At 44.2% G+C, this 25,840-nt stretch overlaps 1 protein-coding gene across 2 annotated transcripts in view; it reads right to left on the bottom strand.

Annotated features, from left to right (window-relative positions):
- Nucleotides 1-25,840, bottom strand: part of HAUS2 (HAUS augmin like complex subunit 2) — an 80,196-nt gene that overhangs the window by 35,099 nt on the left and 19,257 nt on the right. For both annotated transcript variants that reach the window (XM_085627062.1, XM_085627063.1), the window contains exon 3: nucleotides 5,391-5,460. In XM_085627062.1, the coding sequence (XP_085483188.1) occupies nucleotides 5,391-5,460 (70 nt within the window). The remainder of the gene's footprint in view (nucleotides 1-5,390; nucleotides 5,461-25,840) is intronic.

A 25,840-nucleotide genomic window follows, 5' to 3' on the forward strand; every position in this document is an offset into this window, starting at 1 on the left:
CGAGTTTTAGTATAAATCCACATATTTCGCTTCTTGTATTAAAAGATCAGTGAAAGGCCTATTGAGCAACAGGTTGAGGCTCCTGCTTGCACTGCCTTGGAAGACTTTTAGCTCCAGTTTTCTTGATATATATATATATATATATATATATATATATATAGAATGAAAAGCAGGATGTTATATAAACGGTTTGCCTTTTGTCCTACCAGTAAGTGGTTGCTCATCTAATGAATGAGCCCATAGTCTTAAAGGATCTTTAAGCAAGCAGCGTGCCATGGTTTGTGCTTGTAAATTTGTAATGCAATTGTGTCATGCCTTAATATGTATTAAATTTTATGTGCAAAAACAACCGACAGGAGTAGGTCAGCGTCAGCCTCACAGTGTCCTCCATTAATTTAATTCGAACTTCAAAGCAATCTATATTGCGCATCACCTGAACTGCAGCATTTGAATAAAACATGGGGCCCCGTGGATTCTTCGTGACACTGGCTTTCTTGGGTGGCTCATGCAGATTTATTTTTCCTAAGAATTGTTTGCTTTAATTTATGGCGGAGGCTGGCAGAGCTGCTGCAGTATGTGTCTACTAAGGAAATACCTGAGGCTTAATGAAGTTTATTTATGCCTCTACTTTCTTCACTTCATTATTACTACCAGCCGCATAAGCATGGTAGCAAGAAGGAGGTAAGGTGAAGAATAACTTTGAAGAGGGTAGGGAGGAAAGGGTCAGCAGAGAGACAGAGGTAAAGAGGGGTGAACCCTGACCCGTGAGGTTAGATACCGAAAGAGATGACAACAGAGCAAGTGATGGGGAGGACTCGGAGAGAAGGAAAGATATATAAAGTAAGACAGGGTGTTGAGGAGGGATAGGCAGAGAAACACAATCAAAGTTAGAGGTAGACAGGGCATAGGGCCGGTGTGAGAGATTTAGCGAGGAAAAATAGAAGCAAGTAACAGAGAGAAAGAATACCGGGGACTCCGCTACATTATGCTCCCAAACAGGGCGTTACACGTCCTTGACTATTCAACACGTTCGAGTGATGTTTGTAATTTTTAGGACAAAGTTATGGTGAAAATGTACTCTATTTTGCTCTGGAGAAAAATGTTTCTCTAGTGTGGCCTGTAACAAAACCGAAGTCCAAAATATCTATAATACTCTAGCCCTTCAATTCTTACTCCGGGAAGTCATTACATTTAAGTTTATTTTTCAAATGTGTAAATTAGATATGTGAAATAAATAAGTCTGCACAGGTGTTCAAACACGAACATAGTTGTAAAGTGTCCCTCCTAATACACACCTAACAGTAGCTACCTTTTTTATTTTTATTTTACAGAGTTGTATATAGTGCGAACTTGACCCCAAGCTATCGGGTATCAGAGCGCTTTACATAGCACCAGTTGCGTTACATGAGGACACATTCATTTTTTTGTTAGACACAGGGAGATGAAGTGATTTGTCCAGAATCACAGGATGTTCAGCGTCGTTGCCGAGACTTGAACCCAGTTCCCCAGATTCGAGGTTGACCGCCCTAGCCGTTAGGCCAACTCCTGTCCCCTACATTGCTACAACACTCAGCTGTTGCAGGAAGCTTAACAAAGAATCCCTGCCGGCACAAGCATCTCTGGGATAGGCTCGGGATAGCTTGCAGTTTCACTCTTACCATTAAACACAGGCCTACATGCTGCCTGAAAAGTGGCCTTGATGGCTTGACCCAAGGCATGGTCTGCTCTTCGGATCTGGGTAAGTCGGAGTTTTCCCCATTTCAAGGGCGGCCAGCTCAACTCGCCAGCCCATTCCTGAGATTGCCTTCAGTTAAGTGCCAAGCCCTGAAGCTACCAAACATACCGGATGTGACGTCACGGCAGGAGTCTTGTCTTTATATATTTATATTTTGTATGGCCCTATGGTCATTTTGCACTAGTAGGTATGACTTGAAATTCGGAAATTCAAACTGCCCAGTCACTACCTATTCTTCTGGCCTATGTACCTCTAGGGAGATTATATTTTTCTGTGCTTTGTGTTAAAATACAAATCTTTAATTAAAAAGTAATATTCGGAATACATGCCTCTTTTCTAATCTCTGTCTAGTCTGTGTGATACAGAAGTAGTTTCATATTTTTTACTATTCTGAATGTCTAATAAATGCACATATAGCTCCAGGGGAGTAAGTTATAGCAACAAGCCCAATTATTAATCGTCTTTTTTTATTGTTTCTTTCAAAGTAATAGCTTTAACGGAATACTCCACTATTTAGGAACCATGATAAACCCCATCAGCCACTGGACGTGACAAAGTGACTCATTCAAGTGTATTGAATGATTTTATTCCGTTTATCTGTCTAGAGAGTTTTCAGAACATTTTGGTTTATTTTTGTCACATAAGCTATGTAAAAGTTTAATCTTTGAACTTGTAGACTCTGTTAAAAATGGTATTGTCGTTTCCAGAAATCGGCTCATAAAGCACTGGAATTATCCCTTTTCAATGCATTAGTGATTTTAGCTAATTTATTCCAAAATTGTGCTTTAAATGCACTTTTTTCTTAATCTTTTTCAAAATGTTAACAGGGCAGGGGAACCTCCTCTCAAAACCTTACTATGGGGAAGGCTCCCTTGCTGAAATTCAGATTGATCGGGTATTACATCTGACTTTTAGCAGTGCCAGTTGAGGATGTGGGTGGAGCTAATTGTGGGTGGAGCTAGTGGAGGAAATGGGTGGAGCCGAAGAAAAGTAGGTGTGGCCTCCAACTAACATTTGAGCACCTGCATTTCATATTTTACAAATTAAGCACCGAGGCCATCAAAACCGCATAGTCAGCATATAACAATGCAGGCAATGGGGCACCCTCAATCAGTGGAACGTCTGGGCTTGCCCTGCCTGGGTTAGGGCTTAACTTATTGATATATAATATAAACAAAAGGGGGGCAAGAACACACCCCTGCCACACACCCCATGAGATGGGAAACATCCGAAAGTTCTCCACAGGGCCAAATCTGAGCTTTGTGGACATATTCTCGTAGAGGGTGGATAGAAGGCTAACTAGTGTCTCATCTAAACCCAGGACCGCCATAACTTGGACCAATTAGCACAGTCAAACATTGCCGACAGGAAGATGGTGAAAAAGACCATACGCACAACTCTCCATTGACGAGCTCGATAAGGCATATTACTTGTTGCTGGAACACATTTTACAAAATTTCTGTACTTTCATAGACATCCTAGCTGCACGCATAAATGCTTAAAAAAATTATTATTATTTTTTTTTTTTTTAAACCCAAGCAATAAGAACAGGCTTAGTGTGGGATTTCACTGTGATCCCCAACTGCAAGCTTTTACTGATTCACTGTGTAACTATACTTGGTGCCCAACTAAAAACCTACCATGAATGTTTTGTATTTGCTCGTTTGCTTAATGCAGCTATTTCAAGTGATAATAGCTCACGATTTAAAACAAATAAGATATGCTCTAATTTTAGTGATTGACTGGTTTCAGTAGCTCATTTTCTGTGTCCCCGACATTTAGAAATGAGTGAATTTCTATTTCACCTTTACTGACCAAAATGGATTTTAAAACAAAAAAAATGTACCTAGCCAGTTGCAAGCACTACTCCATGTCAGCAAACTACATTTCCAGCCCTGAGCTTTTCGATTATACTAAAACGTATTCAGGTTTATTCCAATTTAATCAATGAAAGTAAATCAAGACTTCGGTTCCCAGAATGCAGGGCGAGCTCTAAGGAGGTGGAATCTGTACCACTGCACCGGGTACTGACTTAGGGGAGGGGGGGGGCATGTTTTTCAAGTACAATCTGATTTTTAAAGCAACTGCTGCAGCGTTCCTTGCCTCCAGCAATTTTCAGGCAACCATAAAAATGTCAAGATAACTCTGGTGATTGATGGACCTGCTGCAGGGTGATCAGAGTTTGACTCATCATAAAGTAGTACAGGAGGTTAAAATGCCTGCTGCAAAGTACGTGTACCATGCAGGTCATAAAGTGCATGCAATGCAAATAGGTTAGTGTGATACTGCTTCTGTCAGAGAGCTCCCTTTGTTACTTGCAGATTTTCAAGTTTAAATCCGAATATAGAACAGTGAGCTAATAACTATCACCAAACAGCTGCAGGCAAACTGCAAGGTATAGATTAGAGTTTGATGTTTCCCCCTCTGTCTTTCATTATCCTAATGTCGTAAAAATGGTTCACTTGGGTGGAAATCAGTTCTCATTAGTAAAGCCAATCCCCAACCAAGTTGTTACGTTTTAAATTCTGAGTTTGTGCTTCTCCAGACCAAGCACTTTTAAAGTATACGGTCTACCAGTAGGGATGACTTGTGTACCTTGTAGTCCTCTGTCTGATGTAACATTTCCTATACACTGTTTACACACTCACGATTCATTGTCTCTGTGTAATGTGTATGTGATGTAAAGTGCTCTGACACCTTACTGGTATGCGTGGCGCTTTAAAACAAAAGATATGCATTAGAGAGAGAGAGTGGTTAAGAAGACCTGAGGGGCACTGTTAAAGGGTGGTCGTGAGGGAAACTGTGGAGAAGGAGGTCACTGGGAAGTGCCAACAAACATTGTAGCACTGGGCACTAGCAGGGCTACAACTGGCTCTGCCAGAATGCATTAAATTGTGAAATGACAGATCGGCACTGAAGATATGGAGAGAATGGCACCCTGCACTCTTTCCTCGCATTTCTTCCTCTGTTTACGTTATTCCATGTCTTTCCCTTTACTTCTGCCATTGAATCACATCACGCCTTCCACTGCTTTGGCTCCTAATTAGCCCGGTGCTCCCTTCTGCCACTTCCTTCAATTCCTTTACTACATTGTTCCTTCCTTTCTCCCCATATCTACGTCCTCCATTCCTTGCATTTGCTATACCCCTTTCCTTGCTTCCTCTGGAATCTTCCACCTCTCTCTACCTAAGCCGCCTCACCTTCCGTCTCTTATTTCCAGGGTGAACCTACAGGGCAAATGCCAGTTTTATAACACATATACAGTAGATCAGTCTGATGCTCATTGAAACATATCTTGCCAGCTAGGGACGGGGGAATCATATGCGTTTGCTGAGACTAGGAGTAGAGTGAGGTTCTCAAATGCTTCCTTCATGATCGGGTTCCCTAGCCTCTCCTTGGTCTAATGGTAACACCCAACATCCGCACAGTAAACTTGCAGTACATGCCAGAGAAGCAACCACTAGGCCATAAAGCGACCCATGTAGGGTCAACCCTGCTCTCCATTAACAAGTTAAGTTCAATATAAAGTAAGTGATTTTTACGAGGGGTTCACACAAATGTCATCCAACAGAAAGAACACTTTCTTGGTCATCATGACTTTCATTTTAATTTGAGCAACCCGTGTATTGTTATAATGTCACTGAATACTACTTACGGAGGTAGAAAGGATGAGCGATGTCCGCAGTCTCCTGCTCCAGCCTGAGCAGCTCGATTTCAAGGCTTTTCTACAATAAAAATGGAGAGCTACCATCAACAGGTTTATAATTTTTCATTTCTCCCTTTAGAAATTCAACATACAAGGTCACTGTTCTCGTGCTCACATCTCAAAGCTGCAATGCCAATGCAGACGGATGCGAGTATTTTAAATACACATTTTAACTAAAATGAGAATTGGCCTTAGATAAGTTAAGTTTGCTCAGAGTTGAAATTTCACTCCTGACAAAATGTTTACGTTCTGCTGCTATCCAGAATGCAGTGGTCCTGAGCTACAGTTTGCCCTTTTTGCTCTAGTTCTGAGAGGGTCCAACTGATCTAGGAACTTGACTGCGTACTCTGCCCAAATGGTATGCCCACAAATGGACCCATAATTAATCATTTCTATTTATCCAGGCTCGGGTGAGAACAGCACTGAAGAAAACGTCATTACCATCGGTTATGCTCTTTCTGGTGGATATTCCATCTAACCGCAGATTCCTCACTTTACACATAGCGATCCAGAATATTTTCATAGCCACTCACTCACGTCGGCAGGAGGCATCTCGCTGACCTGTTTCGGATCCGCCCCGAAAGTGACATCTGGATCACTACATAGCCGCCATCTGTGTAAGTAAATGTTTGTTTCTTTCTGTTCTCTGTCTGCACTCTTATAAATCAGATTGTGCCAGTGTGTCGATCTCTAAATTAGAACCTTATTAAAATGAACCAAATAAGTGCTTTGCCCAGAATGGGGGATGGAATGGCAGAGAAATCTGCAGTTGAACATATCCTACAGAAAGAGCACTTCTGAAGGTAAGTAACTTTTGGATACTTTTAACCGCAGATTCCTCACCTTGTGAATCGATACGTAAGAAGTACTACCTCAGTAGGCGAGTCTGTGGAATGATACAGAACAGGACAAAATGGGTGAAGTGCCCTTTAAGCCAAACCCGGCTATCAAAACAGTAATGCTTCATGAATGTTTGAACTGCCACCCACGTAGATGCCTAGCAGATGCCCCAGACTGGCACATTTCATGCCAGCGCAGTGGTGGCAACCTGGTAGAAAAAGCAGACACACCTTCTGGAGGCTCTGTTTTGGGCAGCCCATGATAGATTTTGATGTATAAGACAATCAATTTGGATATGGTGTTCTTCTGTACAGGTATCCCTTTTTTCACCCCAGAGACACCCACAAAGAGCTGAATGTCCACCCGATATTATTTGCTATGATTGATATAGAAGCCCAGGGTTCTCTTGGGATCAAAGTGTAGAGGACTTTCTTCCTCCATAGAGAGAGGAGGTTGGGCGAAGAAAGCTGGCAGAGTAATAGACTGCCCGATTTGGAAGGGCATGATGACCTTTGGAAGAAACGCCACTTTTGTCCTGAGCACTAGCTTGTCTGGAAAGAAGGTGGTATAGGGCAGCGAAAAAGAGCTAACTTACTTACGTGACCTGAAAGTGCTCATGGCCCACCTGAAACTGCAAGTAGCGTCTGTGGTAGTGCAGGACGAGGAAGTTGAAGTAGGCCTCCTGAAGATCCAATGCCACCTATATTGACTGAGCCCAGTGCAGAGAAAACTTGGACACGGGTAGGCATTTTGCACTTGTTCTCCCGGAAGAAGAACATATTGTGAAGATCGAGTATAGGGTGGAGGCCTCAGTTCTTTTTTCTGCACCAAAAAGTACAGAGAATGGCAACCGGTCCCGATCTTAGATGCAGACACCCTTTCGATGGCTTGCTTAGTCAAGAGTGCTTGATTTTCACGTCAAGTGGTCCTTCAGGAGGCACTATGGTGTAGGAAGCATGTCAGGAGGGATGACAGGAAGGGAAGGGCATAACGATTCTGTGCAATCTGGTCAGATTTGATGATGCAAGTTTGTCAGTTCTTAATTAGATCATATATGCCTGTTACAATGTCAAGAGAGATGAAATCAATTTCTTCAAATCATTAAGCTGTCACAAGTTCAATCCAGGACCCTTGGAGTAATAGTCGTTTTTTTCATCCTTTCTTTATTGACACATGATAGTAAATTCCAAATACACGGACCAGCCGACACGTGTTTCGTCTTGCAAAAGACTTTTTCAAGGCAATAGGTTCAACGAGGTAGTTGATAGAGTATCCAATCATGTGGTTCGTAAACACGAATTCCCATATAAAATCATCAAATGTGCGATCACACCATCCAATTTTAGTATACGCGCTTCTCTTGTCTCCAAAGTTCAATAAAATATAAATACGAGCGTCAAATAGTATCTTCCAAGTGACGTGCTAACTCCGTGATACGAGCGCACTCACTGCTAGTTTCTGCCGGTCGAGTGATCTCACAGCCTTCCGTCCCGTTCAATTAATTAAGTAATTGAACGGGACGGAAGGCTGTGAGAGTCAAACATTGCCGACAGGAAGATGGTGAAAAAGACCATACGCACAACTCTCCATTGACGAGCTCGATAAGGCATATTACTTGTTGCTGGAACACATTTTACAAAATTTCTGTACTTTCATAGACATCCTAGCTGCACGCATAAATGCTTAAAAAAATTATTATTATTTTTTTTTTTTTTAAACCCAAGCAATAAGAACAGGCTTAGTGTGGGATTTCACTGTGATCCCCAACTGCAAGCTTTTACTGATTTACTGTGTAACTATACTTGGTGCCCAACTAAAAACCTACCATGAATGTTTTGTATTTGCTCGTTTGCTTAATGCAGCTATTTCAAGTGATAATAGCTCACGATTTAAAACAAATAAGATATGCTCTAATTTTAGTGATTGACTGGTTTAAGTAGCTCATTTTCTGTGTCCCCGACATTTAGAAATGAGTTGCTTGAAAAAGTCTTTTGCAAGACGAAACACGTGTCGGCTGGTCCGTGTATTTGGAATTTACTATCATGTGTCAATAAAGAAAGGATGAAAAAAACGACTATTACTCCAAGGGTCCTGGATTGAACTTGTGACAGCTTAATGATTTGAAGAAATTGATTTCATCTCTCTTGACATTGTAACAGGCATATATGATCTAATTAAGAACTGACAAACTTGTATCAGTTGGGTACTTTACCCATACATTGTGTGGGTGTGCAATATTAGTCTTCTAAAAAATTGTAGTAATTTGCGTTGGTATGTCTTGTACATATTGATGGTGTCCTTAGGTAGTGGACACTAATTGAAGCTTTAAGCACCCTACAGCCTTTTACTTATTTCTACACATTGTTGACGCCTAAAATTCACTGACTAAATTATCTTGCATTTTGGTGTGCCGTTTTTCCCTGTTTCCAGGGACACTACTACCTATTTTTCTCATTGCAGATTTGATGATGCTCTGCCCGCGGAGGTGAAAGGTGATGCAGCCTCCTAACAGGCAATTGTGAGCCACTGAGGGCATCATAAAGCAGTTTTGCTGCAGCTGCGGGGAGAGAGGCAGGTGACTAAGTAGTATGCTACCCCTAGGGGCCCGGACACTGGTGGTGAGATCCCCAGCTTCATCCTCAAAAGGTTTGGAACGCCTGTTGCAAGGTGTGATGGTGCCTCCACGGGTATCCCCTTCTAAAGCCTACAAAGGGCCAACATTGTTGGGGAAACTGATGTATATGTAGTGCCAACTCAAGATTGCGCTCTATAAAGTGCTCCAGGGCTGAGTAAGTCTTGTTATATATGCCAGGTCCATAAGGGACTGTTGGACATCATGAGAAAAGCCGGTGGTGTGAATCCAAGTGTGGTGACGAAGCACCATTCTGGTTCTAATTGCCCTGCACAAGCAGCCAGTGGTGTCCAGACCAAAGCAGATGTAGTACTTCGCTGCATCCTGGCCAGCTTAAATATAGCATGAGATTGGGCTGGTTGTCATCAGGGACAGCTGGCAAGATGCCCGCCACAAAATCCCATTTTGCAAACGAGTATCTGCCCCAGGAGGCAGCTTATGTTCACTAACCTGAGAGAAGGCTGGCGAAGAACATTCTTTAGGCGAATACCTACATGTGCCTCTCTGCCAGGTAGGGCAGTCGAAAAGGCATTTTAGGTTAGGACGACTTGTGGAGGCCTGCACCATCAGGCTCTCCAGAGTGAGTGCTGGAGGCGGAAGGCAGGATCCCTGAAGAAGGCGTATGCTACCTTGCAATCTGCTGGTTTACTGGAGGACAAGATCCTGGCCTTGCCCAGATGCCCAGCAGTGCGTCTGTAAATACCTTCCCTTGGACAATTTGACCCCTTAGGACCAGTTCTGGATCCTGTACCTACTCCGATACTGAAGTCTACTCCGTCTCCAGGACGTGCATAGGGCAGTTTCTTGTTAGTGCAAGACGACAATCCAATACTAATTCCACTGTCTGACCCTAAACCAACTTCAGCCAGATCTTGACCAATTACTAAAGTGCAACCAGTGGTCATACAACTGGACTCTATACCAATGCGTCTACCATGGTTAATGCACCAGCAGAAGCACCATTATCTTTTTGGCACTGTCTCGTAACAAGGGACACCACAAAGGGAGATAACGGTGGGGAGAGGGATTATTTTTCATTGACTTACAAGAGGCAGGTGGCTTGATATCTTCCCTGATTCAGGGTTTTACTCGCCACTTAGACCACCAACGGAAGATAGTGAATCATTTGCAGTAGTAGTAGTCCTACAGGAGGCGGAGGTCCAATAACTGCAGCTGCTGTCAGCCGAGACCAAAACAGACATCTTTATTGAATCCTGCAGCCTGGGCCAGCCATGTCTGAGCCCTTGATCTCTTCAACAAAGCCCTCACCGATACTTTGATGGGCCCTTGGTCAAACCCGGTTCTTGCCAATAAATGAATAGGGAGTTGGCTAGGCATCACAGACTAGGAACATGGCAATCTTAATTTTCTCAACAGATTGCCAACCCCAGACAACTTGGTGGTTCAGGCTTCAACTAGCGAGGAGAAGGAACGGTTTCTTACTTGAAAGTCTATTTCTCTCACAGGAGAATATCCATTGAAGTCCTAAACACCGAATAGACCCGCCCACATGTGGGGATCCTGGAGTACTTCTTTACAATGTATCTTCTAAAGTGTAGATGTTTGCCTTTCTTCAGTAAGGCCTGGAGAAACATTTAAGAATGTTTTGCAGCCATTAAGGGAGGCTACTTTGCCAACTGCTTCAGATTTCATTTAAAAAGGGTAATACAAATATTTTATAATTCAGGCAAATTAACTGGAATTGTGATATTTGACTGTTAAAATCTCTTTCACAAATTCTTTAGAAGGAGAAAGATGAAGGAGAAGAGGACAATGCAGTGCCATAGGATGACATTATGTAGATGTGATAAAGAGCGCCTGCGCCTTTAAGGGCTCATAGCCCACCAGTATCCCATCATGCCCAGCAGATGGCAGTTGCCTCTGTTATTTTTTTACCAAGAAAGTGGCAGTATTAGGTAGGAAAATTGACCAATAATCGTCTGTTACTTCCACCGAGTAGGTGGGTGGGCTGCTTATGACCGAGAGAGAGAAATAGGATTACAGGTAAGAAACAATTCCTTCTCTCAGAAGATCTCCATTGATAGTCCCAAGCCCATCCCCAAAAACTGCGGTGGAAAGGAAACCGAGACGACCATCAGACCAAATTAAGCAAATACAGTTCTCAGGGAGGCCTGCCCTGTTCTAGCATCCGAGTCCAAACAATAGTATTTGGTAAAAGTGTGAACATATATCTCCACGTAGACTGTTTACATATTTCAGCGATTGGAATATTCCTCATTAAAGCAGCTGGTGAAGCTTTCCCTCTAGTGAAATGAGCTTTATGTCTACCAGACAAAACCTTCTTTGCTTTCTGGCAGCATAACAGAATGCAAGACGCTATCCATCGGAATATAGACCGTTCAGACATGGTGAAACCTGAATGGACCTGCCTGTAGTTTACAAACCATTGGTCGGACTTGTGCATATTCTTTATTTTTGTCTAGACAGAATTTTAAAACTCGCCTGACATCTAAAGTATGGAGAGTTCTTTCAGCTGGAGTAGAAGGTTGCTGACAGAAAGTGAACAAAGAAATTGACTGGGTAATGTGAAAATGGGAAACTAATTTAGGTAAGAATTTCGGATGAGCCCTCAATACTACCTTGCCACTGTGAACAACTGTATATGGTTCATGAGAACATAATGCCTGAAGATTTATGAATGGGCTTAAAATGGGCCAGCATAAGCTATGAAACTCCCAGGGAGGGGATGGACGCCGTAATAGAGGGATACGCTTTTTTCAAACCCTCTAAGAAGTCCTAAACAGGAAAAAAAATTAAAAGAGGGTTGCAAAGGACATTTCCTGTAGGAAGGAATAGGCGCTAAATTAATAGTATAGAACTGTAAGACTGATTTGGCCAGATAAAGCAAATATGGAAAAATCGTGCCTTCTTGACTGCTCGTTGGATCAAACGTGTTGTCAAAAAACCAGATACAGAATCTCTTCCATTTAAATGAATGAGCTGAATGTGTTGATGGTCTTTCAGCCTCATTGAGAATGTTCATGCATTCTTGTGGAAGAGTCAAATACCCATACTGTACTAGCTTAGGAGTCATGCTGCCAAAGTGGGGAGATTGGGATGAACCATCTGGCCTCTGAACTTCATGAGATGGTCCAGTCTGCACGGCAGGTTCACGTGTGGATGCTCCGACATGTGGAGAAGGTATGTGAACCTCCATAGTCGGGGCTACTAAGGGAGCCACAAGATAGTTCTGGCTCTCGAGTAAGACAGATTGATGAGAACTGATGGAATCAAGGGGTGGGGGAAGGGACTTAAGGTTTCTAGAAATGTATCTGGCCAGTCAATCCATAGGGCATTTTCCAGCATTCCGGGTTGGTAGTACCTCGAGGAAAAGTTTGGACATTTACTGTTTTCAGCGGTTGCAAATATATCTATGGGAGTAAGTACCTCACATGCTGAAGATGCTTTGTGCGACCTCGTCGTGAAGAACCCACTAGTGGTTTCCTCAAGAACCCTGCTTAGGGAGTCTGCTTGAACATTTTGAACCCCTGGAAGAGGAGTTGCAGTGATTCTCAGGTCTCTGGATATCAACCAATTCCAAATTGGCTGGGCTTCGTGAGATAATGGCCTGGACCCGGTTCCCTCTTGCTTGCTCAAATAGTACATTGTTGTCATATTGTTTGTCTGAAAAAGCAGGGATTTTGTCTGCAAATATAGGAAAAAGCCTTCAGTGCTAGGTGAACCGCTCTTAGCTCGAGGAGAGTGATGTGAGAAGTTATTTCCCTCTGTGACGATGTTCCACGGATGTGAGGATGATCCATATGCGCTCCTGAACCGAAGAGAGAGGCATCTGTTACTATTGTCTGAGAGAGAACATCCTGATGAAAAGGCATCCTTTGAATGAGATTTTTTGGTGAGCACCACCATTTTAGGGACCGTTTTGCTTTGGGAGAGTGTGTGATCTTCTCCTCCCAATTGCCTGAATATTGACCTCATTGATCCTCCAGACATTCCTGATGTGGAGACAGGCGTTCTGAGTCAGAAAAATGCACAATGCCATCGAGCGCACGAGAGATTACATTTTTCACTGTGGGACGAGACACATTCATGAGACAGTGACACTTCACTCTGATCAATAGCAGTTTCTCTGAAGGATACACTCTTGCTTGTATGGTGTTGATGGTGGAGGCCTACAGCACCACCCAGTGACACGAGGAAGCACTGCTGGCAAAAGCTTCTGCCAACTAGGGAGAATTCTAAGGTGAAGAATCTGTGGCTGGAGATAGTATCCACCAAAAATAGCACTGCCGAAGCTAAGTAACTTGTTTGACAGTTAATGTTAATCTTTTTTTCAGCTTGTTGCTTTCGACATCTAATGAGGTGATACAGACCACTGGAATCATATCTGATTTGCATTTAGGAATTACAGTGTCTTAATGTGTTTTTGATAGCTTCTAAAGATCAAACCTTTACACAGAGGATATCCTGAACACTAGGTAAGGCAGGTCTTAAAATGTGCATGGCATAACATAAAACAAGCATCGTCAAAAGCCAATAGGTCTTGACTATGCAAGAGTTATTGGCATTGCCAGTGTCTTTAAAAGAGAATACAGCTCTAGCTTCTCTTTCCACTCACCTACTAAATGCTTATTTGACCAAGATCAGACCATCAAGCGACTGCATGGGCAATGTGAGCCTCGCAAGGCAAACAAGCATTGGCATAGCCTAAAGGTCTCGCCTTTGGGACCTTATAAGCGTTTAGGTATGCAGCACATTATCCTATGTATTGTGTTGCTATGTGTAAACAAATCAGATGGCTAAAAAAAAAAAAAAAAAAGTGTCCCACATTTGCAAATTGGGGCCGTTTTGAACTTGTAAAAACATTATAGAGGTGTTTTGTATGGGATGGGGATAGTCTTGCTAATATGTTTTTTAAATGATGTCGGTCAGCAAAACTTATACTGTTATCTCCTGGAATGTTTGGGGGATGGGGGAAATTCACAAGCGCCATAGAATAGTTGCACAGTTACACATTTAATACTATCTGAAATTTGTAAATTACAGACACTTTGAGAGGCCAGCTTCATGCAACGGCGTATTCCAGCTTCTCGAGGGGGGGCTGCGATTTGGCTGTGGGTCGGGGTTCCCTTTTCCCTCACCGAGAGTAGAATTGATGAGCAAGGTAGATGCGTGTTTCTAGGTGGAACCCTAGATGGCGATCAAGTTGTTTCGGGATCCATCTATGCTCCAAATGTAGAACAAGATGCTTTCTCATCCAGAGTGTTGCAGGCTCTCTCAGAATGGACATCATACACTTGGGTATTAGGGGGGGATTTTAATGCAGTATTTGATGTACACCTGGACCGGTCCAACCCTGCCCTACCAAGCACTAATGCTACCACACAAGCCACCACTCTGACTCGATGGGCACAGGGGTGAGGTCTACTTGATGTCTGGAGGTCCCAACATGGTCTTATGCGGGAATATTCCTTTTATTCCCACCCGCACAATTTGAACACCCGTTTGGATCACTTCCTTTGTACACCGGTCTTATTCCCAGCGATCAAACAGAGTACCTATCTGGGTAAGACCATATCTGACCATAATCCCATAGAATTGACACTAAGCCGGGCCGTAATGCTACACCTATTCCAACGTGGCGGTTGGAGCCCTTGTACTTGGAAGATCAAGTGTTTCGTACTACATTACCAACTACCATGACCACATATTTTGACACTACCACGACTAGATCACTGGAGTGGGAGGCTTTTAAAGTGATGGTGCGGGGAGTCTCTATGGGATACTTGGTGGGTGCCAGACGGGAGGTAACCAGAGACATAACGGAATTGGAAGATAATTTGCAGGCATTGGAACTGGCTGCCCGGGCAGACACACAGGGAGCAGGAGACCTACAGGAGGCTAGGATAAAATATGCTGAACTCTTAGAACAATTGACTGGAACGCTTATACACTATGCGCACATGTGAAAGCAGATAGGGCCAGCACATTATTGGCGCGACTGATTAAACCACAAACATCTCCCATGCCAATCCTAGTGGTCCACGAGACCCCTCGCACCTTGATCACTTCCCAAGCTGAAATAAATAGGACATTTCAGGAATTTTACATAAGTCTTTACATGGCTCCTCCCCTTGACACAACGGGTGCAAACACACTCTTTTTTGGAACTGTAGACCTTCCCACCATTTCAGACTCAACTGCTGAGGAATTGGCAGCCCGATCACTTCAGCAAAGATCCGTAGTGTTATAAAGGCATTGGCCCTTAATAAGACCCCGGGCTCAGATGGGCTCCCCATTGAATTCTATTCGACTTTCGCGGCAACATTAGTCCTGAAATTATTGCAACTTTATACCACTTCACTTACTTAGGGCACACTGCCTCCCACGACCAGGGAGCCAATAGTGACTTCCTTACTGAAACCCGACAAGCCCCCAACTGACCTTACGTTCTATAGACCCCTGTCAATTCTCAATACTGAATATAAAATACTCAGCAAACTCTTAGAGTCGAGACTGCTTACAGTACTCCCAAAACTGATACATAGAGGTCAATGTGGGTCATACCCAAACGCAGTATCTCTAAATATACGCCGTCTGCACGCCCTGATGCACGCAGCCTCAACACTAGGTCCGCAAGCGGGATGTCTATACGTCAAGCATTTGATACCCTGAGTTCCTGAGTTGGCCCTATATGCTGGCCGTACTGGCCAAGTGTGGATAACCCCTGGAGTACTGCCAATGGGTGAAATTGCTTTATACAGATCCAACAGCTCGTGCTAAGACGGGTACCACCATCTCCCCGGCATATCGAATATTCGGTGGGACACATCAGGGGTGTCCCCTGTCACCCCTATTTTTTGTGCTAGCATTGGAACCCCTAGCACAAAATCTATGTCACACGATGGCCCCATATGGCATCCCGATAGGCGCGACAATCCACTCTGTATCACTTTACACCGACGACATGCTATTATATTTTAAAGATCTAAAAGTAGACATGCAACCCGTGGCCACCTTATTCTCACAGTTCGGGGAAGTGTCCGGCTTATGTCTTAACGCCTCAAAGTCTGTGGCATACTTCTTTTATGACACTTTTCACAGGCCCAGGCTGCAGTTGGGCCAGTTACAGTTTAGATTTGAGCCCACTGCTTTCAAGTGCCTTGGAATACACATTTGCAGGACCAGCACTGAAACCGTAGATGGAAATGTGACTAGGACTATTAACTCCCTCTGTTCTCAGATAGAGTTCTGGACTACCTTGCCTTTAACGATAGTTGGCCGGCTGGAAGTGTTTAAAATGGTCATGCTGCCCAGACCCCTATATCACTTTGTCAATCTCCCTGTTGCCCTCCCGGCATGGATTTTTAAAACACTGGATACATTATTGGCACCATTGCTTTGGGGAACAGGCCGCCATAGAATTGCTCTGGCCAAAATGCAGTTGCAGAGTTCCGCAGGAGGTAAGGGGGACCCCGATTTTAAGGCGTATTGCGAGGTCAAACAACTGCAATGGCTGGCGTACTGGTTGGGTGGCCACAACCTATTCGAAATAGGTTACTCCCCTGAGCATCTGCAGCTAGGAACACTACAGGCATTGTTATTTTCCCGGAGGCGATAGGGTGAGAAATCCTCCTTTTCTCCTACATACTGCACTACATTACTGGAAGCAGGCGTTAAAATATGTCAAAATTACCTACTCCTTATGCGCCGAATATTCCACTCTGTGGCCTACCCACCCGGCGCGGTGTATTGTCAACTGCTAGAATACAGAGCTGGACACAGACTAGTACAGAGACGGTGGGGGACTTATTTTGGATGGTAATCTGATGCCCCATGCCGAGTTTCTACATACTAACGCAGTCCCGGACACCTTATTCCTAACGCATGCAGCTGTTACACAGTTGATTCGAAGGAATTGGTTGGTGGACCAGAAGGAACCCCCTACCTTTCAATTATTGCAGGCTATCCACATCATGGGAGCCACCTGGTCAGGTGGTTATACTGTGGTTTAAGAGGGTATCTGTGCACCCCCCTACTAGCCCGTCATCAAAAGTAGGAAGCGGCGTTAGCTTGGGAACTGAACGACCGCGAATGGGCTTTGGCACTAGAACATCCTAAGCGGGTCTCCCGTGATTTCCGACTAAAAACAATACAGCTGTTATTATAATTTAGGGCCTACCTCACGCCATTGGCAATACAGAAAATTTACCCTACTGCTTCCTCGGACTGTCCGAGATGTTCTCATCAGGATGCTGACTTTATTCACATGTTATGAGTGTTTTGGTATGAGGTCACCTGGGGTCTCGCCCAGCTTACTGAATGTTCACCTTGGGCCAACATAGAAGCCTGTCTTTTGGGTCTCTTTCCTCTCCCAAGGAAGGCAGCCCTGCTGCGCCATTTTGCCGGACTAGCCCTGATGCTCGCTAAAAGACTAGCCACACAACGTTGGAAATACCGCACACCTCCGCGTGAGGGTAGGTGGAGGGAGGAAGTACTTAAATGGGCCACAGCTGAAAGGGAGGCGTGAGGAATATAGAGGACTGAGGAAAAAGCCGATCTCTTCGGACTGGGCCCAACTGATAGAGCAGTTTAGGGCAGAGACGGGCGAAGAGGCCGAAGATTATCAGACACACCACATGACCCTACATGAAGTGCTTGATTCATAACTATACCACGGAGCTCCAAGATGTGCCTGTTACCCTCCCCTTCCTCTTTCCACATTCCTCTCCCCTCCTCCCTCCGGCCCGGCCCTCCCCTCCTTCGCCTCCCCCACGGCCTTCCCCTCCTTTGCCCCCCTGTGCCGGGACTCTTGCCCCGGCTGGCAATATTGTAGGACAGGACCGATTAGTTTACAGCGGCAAAAGTTAAGGGGATATTTTGGGGAGGGAAATACAGTGGGAGGGACTTTAGTGGGAGGGATCAAAAGTGTCTTTAAAAATGTATTGATGTCACTTGATTGGACAGAAGTTCGTTTGTAAGTGCGAAAAAAACATAATTGTCTGTTAGAATAAGTATATATTGAGAAAATGTTTCCAGATGTTTACGTTACCATGCGAGAACAATTATATAATGTATGTACAATGTCAAAAGAATTAATCTGTGATGTAATACCCGCTTGCAAACCCGGATGCCTGATAAAATCTCAGTTTAAGAAAAACAAATAGCGGCGTTTTGTAATGGTTTGTGGGAACAAGTGTGTTTGTGCTCAATGTAGACAATGTTTGTCCTAATATAAGATACATAAACTGTGAAACGTGGTCCACAAGAAAATAAAACAGGCCCCAAAACTTCCAAAACAATCAGCCCACACACTGACTTTTCAGAGCAGCTTAACGAGCACTGCTTGAGTGTCCTATGGGCTAGTCCGACCCTGTACAGGTGTCCTAGTGTGTACCTCTGAAGGCAAAGAAGTGCACTTGCTGGGATTTAGCCTGCAACTGCGTGAGAGGCAATGCTCCTAAACATCGTTTGGCTCCTGATTTTGTTAAGTCCCGGAGCCAGTGGCCACAGCCACCTGAAGTCGTTGGTGGTATGTATAAGTGGGGTTTATATATTTGACCTACTCAAGTGAATTGAAAAGTGCAGTTAAACTCGATTTATGAACATTTGCTCTTGCCTACTTCATTGGGAGTGTAAAATAAAGCTGCATTACACATGGGTAGGAAGTTACTTTGGGGTATAGTTATTTACATATCCTTTTCTACGTCAGTGTGAGTGTTAACAGGTTTCTGGGGGAAAAAAGGACCAAGATGTTCAACATTACATATGAAATAATATGTCATCATTCTTAATAAGAGCATGCATTTTTAACACGATGTCTATTCTCGAACTAGAAAACCATGTGAATTATGTGCATACTGTGCTGCAATTTCCTTTTTTAGAACAAACGGAAACGCCATCTGGTGTCTTTTTTTCTGACCAGAATAACAGACATTACATTTAAGAAACGTATTCTTGCAGAGGCAGACTGAAAGGCAGTCAGTCCGTTATTGGCATGTTGGAATCAGAGATGTGATTTACTTGGTCCAGCTCTACCTGGTAGAAGTTGCAGGTTACAAACGAATAAATACGATTTTGTCTCCAATTCTATTTAGTATCAGTCACCTCCAGGCCTTTGAAGACTCTTGACAACAACGAATGACCGGTAATTGTCTCTTGGAAATGTGTCAAACAAAGGCAGAATGCATGGCTCACCCGAGTGCTGCCATACCACAGGTGCCTGCAGTGTCTCTCAATTTAACTGAGCAGCAGCGCTTCACCAGAGCTAGCTTTATTGACACAGTAGAGCTGTGACGTGTCTCGGGGCTTCAGCTGGGGAGGAGGGTGATGGACTTCAGAGGCTGCAGCTCTCCTCAAGTGTCTCGCTCTGGCTGGCGGCAGTTTTCTGTTTTTAGAAGACCCCCTGCATGTAACTGTTTTCCTGCAGGCATGCCTTCGAGGGGACAGGCAGGATAGAAAAATGAACAAGAATTGCAAATCCCATAGGTCTCGCATTTGTTTAAGTTTGAGCTTTTGGCTTTGCTAATGGCATAGTATTTTAGCCAGACCTATTGCATTGCAAATGCTTGTTTGCTACGCCACTGCCGGTCCCTTCAATATGTTCTAGTTGACGTGATTTGCTTCTCTCCATTTATTACTTCAGTATGGGGGGCGGGAGATTGCGATCGCACAAGAGAGGGACAACATAGCTGAATAGGGAAAGCTGTGCAGACTATGCATTGAAAAAGACAGGTAAATAAGGGGGGGGGGGGAAACCACATTTAGAGGCAAAGTACTGGGGTTCCCATCTTTCCAGGGAGTGCTTTACTCTAGTTCAAGAGTTATTTAAAGGTGGGAAGTGAGAAATATTGCCTTGGAGGCTCCCAGATATGCACAACTCTGGCATATAGTCCTGTCAGCAGAGCCAGCCGGGTACGGCCATCGCCCACCTGGTGCTACCCGTGTCTAACTGCAGCAGACAGGGAAGGGTGACGGGGTGATCCAGGAGATGGAAGGCGCCAGGAGTGAACCACCGAGGGTGGTGTGACCGGGAACTGAATGCTGGATGCTGACACCAACAGGTGCATGAGCATCCTGCGCGCAATCGCCCAAACAAGCAGGTGTACAGACATGATACATCTCGAGACCCAGGCATCTCGGATAGCCAACGCTACAGAATGTCCTGTGCGTGCCTACACATACACTGCTAGGGAGAGATCGGGCGTGTTTTATACACGTGAGAAGGTCTACAGGCATTTATAGGCGGCACCCAGGCAGCCACAAAGGCAATGCAATCCCCGGTAGAATACAAACTTTGTGCAACTGATATAGTTCCGTCAGTGATGGTAAAGGGCGCGAAGCAGTGATGTGTACTAGAGGCTAATGCAACAAGCATTTGCAATGCAATAGGTCTCGCATTTACACGAGTTTGAGCTATTGACATTTCAAATGGCAATGCCTTTTATTCTGATTTTTGAAACATAAATAAAAGGCATTGTCATTTGCAATGTCAATAGCTCAAACTCGCATAAATGCGAGACCTATTGCATTGCAAATGCTAACGGCTGTCCTGCAGTTCCCCCGGGGCACAAGCAGGCATCCACTTCTGTGAGGACGGCTGATCTGAGCAAAAAGACAGGAGTGGATGCATGCTTGTGCCCCGGGGGGACTGCCATAAAAAATTTTAAAAACACGCGAAGCAGCATTTTGTTGCTATGGCAACAAAATGGCGGCAACAAAATGGCGTGGGACTGTCTACACAGTCCCACGGGCATGCTGTTTGCAATGGACAAATGGCGAGAGCAGCCATCTTTGTCCATTGCAGACGCGTGCATGACAGCCCTCGCAGAATTGATTACAAAAGGTGCTCTCCTGGCTAGGGCAGCGCATTGCGCTGCTTTCGCCAGGCGAGACCTAACAGTTGATGGACAGAATGCAGAACAATGTCATACATTCACCCCAGTACAGAGATCTGGGCCTAAATCCATCGTTTTTTTGCTCGCCATTCCAGTTTGAACCCAGCCATATGCAAATCAGTCTTGACCCTGTGCCTCATGGGAACAGTCCAGCCCGAACTGCCAAGCCAGGTCCTCCCTGGACTGGAAACAAGCATCATTGCGGGAAGGCAGCCGCTTGTTTATATTTGCATCGCGCTTTCACTTTAAGTGAAAGCGCGATGCAAAAATAAACACGCGGCTGCCTTTAACAAACACGAGTGAAAGAAAATAGTGCTCACCCAACAGATAAAGCCCACTGTGTAATCTCCGCGAGTACACGATCGAGTCTGGATAGGCCGTTGCAGAAGGAGACAGGGCGGTCACAAAAAAGCCTCACTTTCAAATCGGAGGCCAGCAATAGAAAGGATTGGCGGAGCTTCCACTCCACTTCCGAAATCGCCTCGATAACAATAGATCTCGCAGAACGAACAGCGCATGCGCTGCAACGCTAGGAGAGACCTAAAAGCATCCTGAAGGGTGCCAGTCACGCATGTAAATGATCCTGTAAAGGCTTGTTTACGTTCCCAGTGCATTGCTAATTAGGCTCCAGGAGGACCTAAGGATCCTAGCCTCACACTCTAGCAGGGGCACGAGAACATTAAAGTTTAAATTTGCCCGCCACTCATGATGCATTCACAACACAAACTTATGGTAGTGCAGGGGTGGCTCCAGTTGCCGGAAAACCAACAAGGCAAGGTGTCGCCCCCAATTCATTTGGAGCAGGTGCATTACCGGCTGTTTTGATCACTTCGGATGTAGGATCTGATGTAGGTTGTCCTCTGCGACAGCCATGTCATGTGGACCTGCACCGCGGTCCGGGCTGGGAGGCGGCTCATTGAATGTAGCCAGCCCCCAGAGCAGGGCACATTGGCAACTGTTTATTAATGATAATAGTTTGCAATCCTTCAGCAGACCGCTGTGATCAGACAGCACACAGTGTGTGTGTGCACTGCACTCTGCCAGCAGCGCACCAGCCTCATGCTGATACTTTACAGCACCTGCACTGCAAAAGATACAGGGACAGAAACAGGAAGGAATCAAGATGGCTGTGAATGGAGCTATTTTAACAGAAACTAAGCACTCCAAAAATACACTTACTAGGGAGGTGCTGAACACTAACAGGAGGGGGCAGGAACAATGGCAACGCGACAAAGATTAGTGGTCGCAAGTAGGAACACATTTCAGATGTGCTAAAAGGGAAACAAGTGAGGCTGCAGGCCAGCAAGTCAGCAGGGACTATTCCAGACAAATTGAAGAGTGCCTGAACAAACAATAAAATAATCCAGGCGTAATGGCACTTGTAACAGGGGCAGTCACCTTAAAATTGAAACCACACTTAAAGGTGGGACAAAGAGCAGCGTTTCACCAGACTACAGAAAGGCACACGAAAAAACAAATTGAATGGGGGGGGGGGGGTAGTCTAACATACCGGATGGAAACTGTATGCCTCGCAGAGCAGCACATGCGGGCTGCCTCTAGGTTCGACCCAAAAAAATATCTTTCATTCAGCTGTAGGAGAAGATCATAGCAGCTGTTCTCTTGTCGCTCCATGAAAAGGTGAAGGAGCTATTCAGACAGCCAGTTGGCAAGATGCTGCTTATCTTGCAAAGCACCTTTAGCCAGTCTGGATTTTTAGCACTTTTCATGCTGTGCAATTTTAAGTTGAAGGTGCAACAGGAGAGGGTCATTTTTTAGCTCATTCACTCTTAATACATATAGCGCATGTTGCACCAGTTCTTCAGCAAAACAATCGCTCTGTCTCAGCAGTGTTCTAATTTACCAACTTGTGCCAAGTTAGCCTTCCTAGACTGCGGTGCAGATGTGGACTGACCGAGTACATCAACAAAACATGCAGGAAACTGGTAGAACACTGGCAGCATGAGCCCCTGCCTCTTGCCTTTAAGAGAAAACATTGAGTGGAACCCTTCCACTATCCCTCTAGATCCACCAGTCTCGTCACAAGACTATACAAATTATGAAAGGCCAAGCATGCAAGTCCTGGAAAGCGACACAGCAGACCTAAGACCTTTACAAAAAGATCAAGTAGACATCATTGAAACGGACATACATGCCCCAGAAGGTTCCTGGTTTAAAATGTTTTTCTGTATACAAGTTTCAGCATAAAAATGTGTTTCTAAAGCAATTGGACAAGCACTAGCATCAATTGGGATCAGCAGAGGACGGCAAGGGACTGTTTTAAAAAATTATGATTCCTGGAAAAGCGCTGAACAAGACTATGGATATTTAACTCACAGGAACGTCTAAGAATTATAGTGTTCGAATTAGGGCCTTTTTGTTCTCTGCATCAAATGATTCATTGTATTCTATTGTAATTGCATTTATATAGCGCTTACTAACCCCGATGAGGCGTCAAAGCACTTTTTTGGCGAGTAGCACGCTACTCCGGAACCCTTAAAGGATTAGTGTTGAGTTAGTATAGTTTAATATGAAAGTTATTTGAGTGGTGGATAGGTTAGTCAGTTATTTGGCTTGAGAAGGATAGAAGAGGGAAAAAAGGTTAGCATTTATATAGCGCTGGTTACCCCTAATGGGGTGTTGAAGCACTTTCTTGGCGAGTAGCACGTTACTCTGGAACCCATAAGGATTTGTGGTGAATTAATATAGTGAAATATGAAAGTAATTTGAGTGGTGGATATTAGTCAGTTATTTGGATTGAGAAGGATAGCGGAAGGATAGAAGAGGGAAAAAAAGGTTTGCATTTATGTAGCGCTTGTTACCCCTAATGGGGTGTTGAAGCACTTTCTTGGCAAGTAGCATGCTACTCCAGAGCCTTGTGACACTTTTCTGCCAACGTTGCATCACTTTCCGTGACACAGCAGTGCCGTAAATAATGTGCATCGTTGTGCCAGATTTACAAAGTGACGCATCTAGGCAGATGCATCACTTTGTAAACCCCTGCATCACTTATACCTACGTCAGGTAAATTGTATGCAGGGTGGGCGTTCCCTTGCAAGAAAGCCTTGTAGAAGTGGAGCAGTGACATCTATAAGATTTCATTGTGCTACTTTTAGGACACCACTGTGTCAAAACCTTAGACCTGCCTCATAGCAGGCATAAGGGTGACGCAGTAAAAACCTAGTGAAATGAAGCAGAGTTCCGTACAGAGGCAAAGATGCAGACCTAGTGAGCGGCAGCAGAGTGATGTATAGAGTCAAAGACAAAGATACAGTTAATGTGCAATTGGAGTGGTGCGTGGATTCTTTGAGTGGTAGTGAACTGTTAGCGCATCGTGATTTAGTGTATTTTAAAAAGGTGATTTCCAACTCTTTCCTAAATCGGGTTTTGAAAAGAGTTAGGGAAATCCTGATGGATACATGATTGTTGTTCCAGACCCTGGTTGCAGAATGGGGGTGTTTCTGTCATGCTGAAGTTCGAACATTCATGGGATAAGAAAAGGGTTGGGAAGATACGGGACCGTGATCTAATACTTAGACGAGTGTTGTGGCTTATTGATGGAATGTGGGTGGAAGGTGAGACAGGAACGAAAGTGCAGGTATTTGTTTTTTTATTCGTCCTTTTCTCTTGTTTATTTACAATACGTCAGCTTCTTGGGTCATGTTCATTCAAAAAATAAAATCAATAAAATTTGATTAGAAAGAAAAGAATTATAGTTTTAGCAAGTGCAACTACGTTTTTGCCAGTGTTATCTAGATGAAATTGCAAGCGGCCCCATGAGGAGGAACTGTATGATAGTAATTTGTCAGCTTACCGATGTGGTAATGGTGGGCACATATGACAGCCTGCAGACAAAGGATATTGCACTGATGAGACATCTGTAACGTATAATCTGTACTTATCTGAAACATTTAACTCATAGAAGGGTATTCTTATATGGGTTTTATTCAAAGAAATATGTGTTGGTGCTGCCTGGAGTCCATGTGGACCACAATCCCTCGTTCATTCATTCATGTGCATCAGAAGAGATTTAGAGAAGCCACCGTTGCATATTTCAGCACATGCTTAACGCACCATTCGGAGGATCCCTCTACACTTTGGACTCCGAATTCAACATCTGCTTTTCTTCCACAACACCTTTCAGGCATTGTAAATACTACCTGGAATACCAAGCCTTCATTCTTACTAGCTTTTACTTATGCAGCGGTCTGTGAAATGCAGGTTATTAAGGCATGGTCTTTGTTTGAAGGCCAGTATGAAACTCACAGCTGACTATATGCACTGTGCGTGCTGGGGTGTGCTCGAACGCACCACTTTTTCAGTTCCTTGTAGCGCCACATGGTGCAGAGAGGTAGCTGGCGCCTGGCTGTTTTAAACTTTGTTTTATGTGTTTCTTGTCTCAGTTTAATTTCAGCTACTGTTTTAGCTGACTTTATTTTGCCAGTAGCGTCACTGTGGAAGGGAAGTCTTCCTGATTGGCCTGGGGTTGCAGGGCCCCAGTTTGCGTTTTGTTGTCCCATCCAGTTTGGGTTTTGTTGATTCCGACCAACCTCTGTCCTTCTCGGTTGCCCCAAAAAAATGCGAAAGAATATGGGGCAAGTGGAACACTTACCGGGGGAATATTTGTGAACCACCCCGGGTGGAATCACCGGAGAGCTCGAGTTGAATATTAAGAGTGTAGCACTGTATTAATCCAATTTTGCACAAAAATGTAATAGTGTCACACCTAGACCAGAGTGGATAATATTTACGGAAGCATGTCTGAATGTAGAAGATGTTATGAACCGTCATATTGTCATTGTTCTATATAATTGAATAAAAGAATTTAAATTTAATAAAAACCACCTCTGTCCTGCTTAAGGCAGGTATTTAGGGATGGCCAATGCGCGGATGCATAGTCAGCACGCCAAAGGCAGGCACATATGCACCCAAATTAGACCAGGTGCCAGGACCCCTGCCCGTCCAGGGCCAACCCCTTTAAGATACTCTAATGAGGAACTCTGTCAGTTTGCTCCTGCTTTAACAGAGGAAAGTAGCCATATTAAAGACATTTC

This window comes from Triturus cristatus, chromosome 9, assembly GCF_964204655.1.
Source record: "Triturus cristatus chromosome 9, aTriCri1.1, whole genome shotgun sequence".
NCBI lineage: Eukaryota > Metazoa > Chordata > Amphibia > Caudata > Salamandridae > Triturus > Triturus cristatus.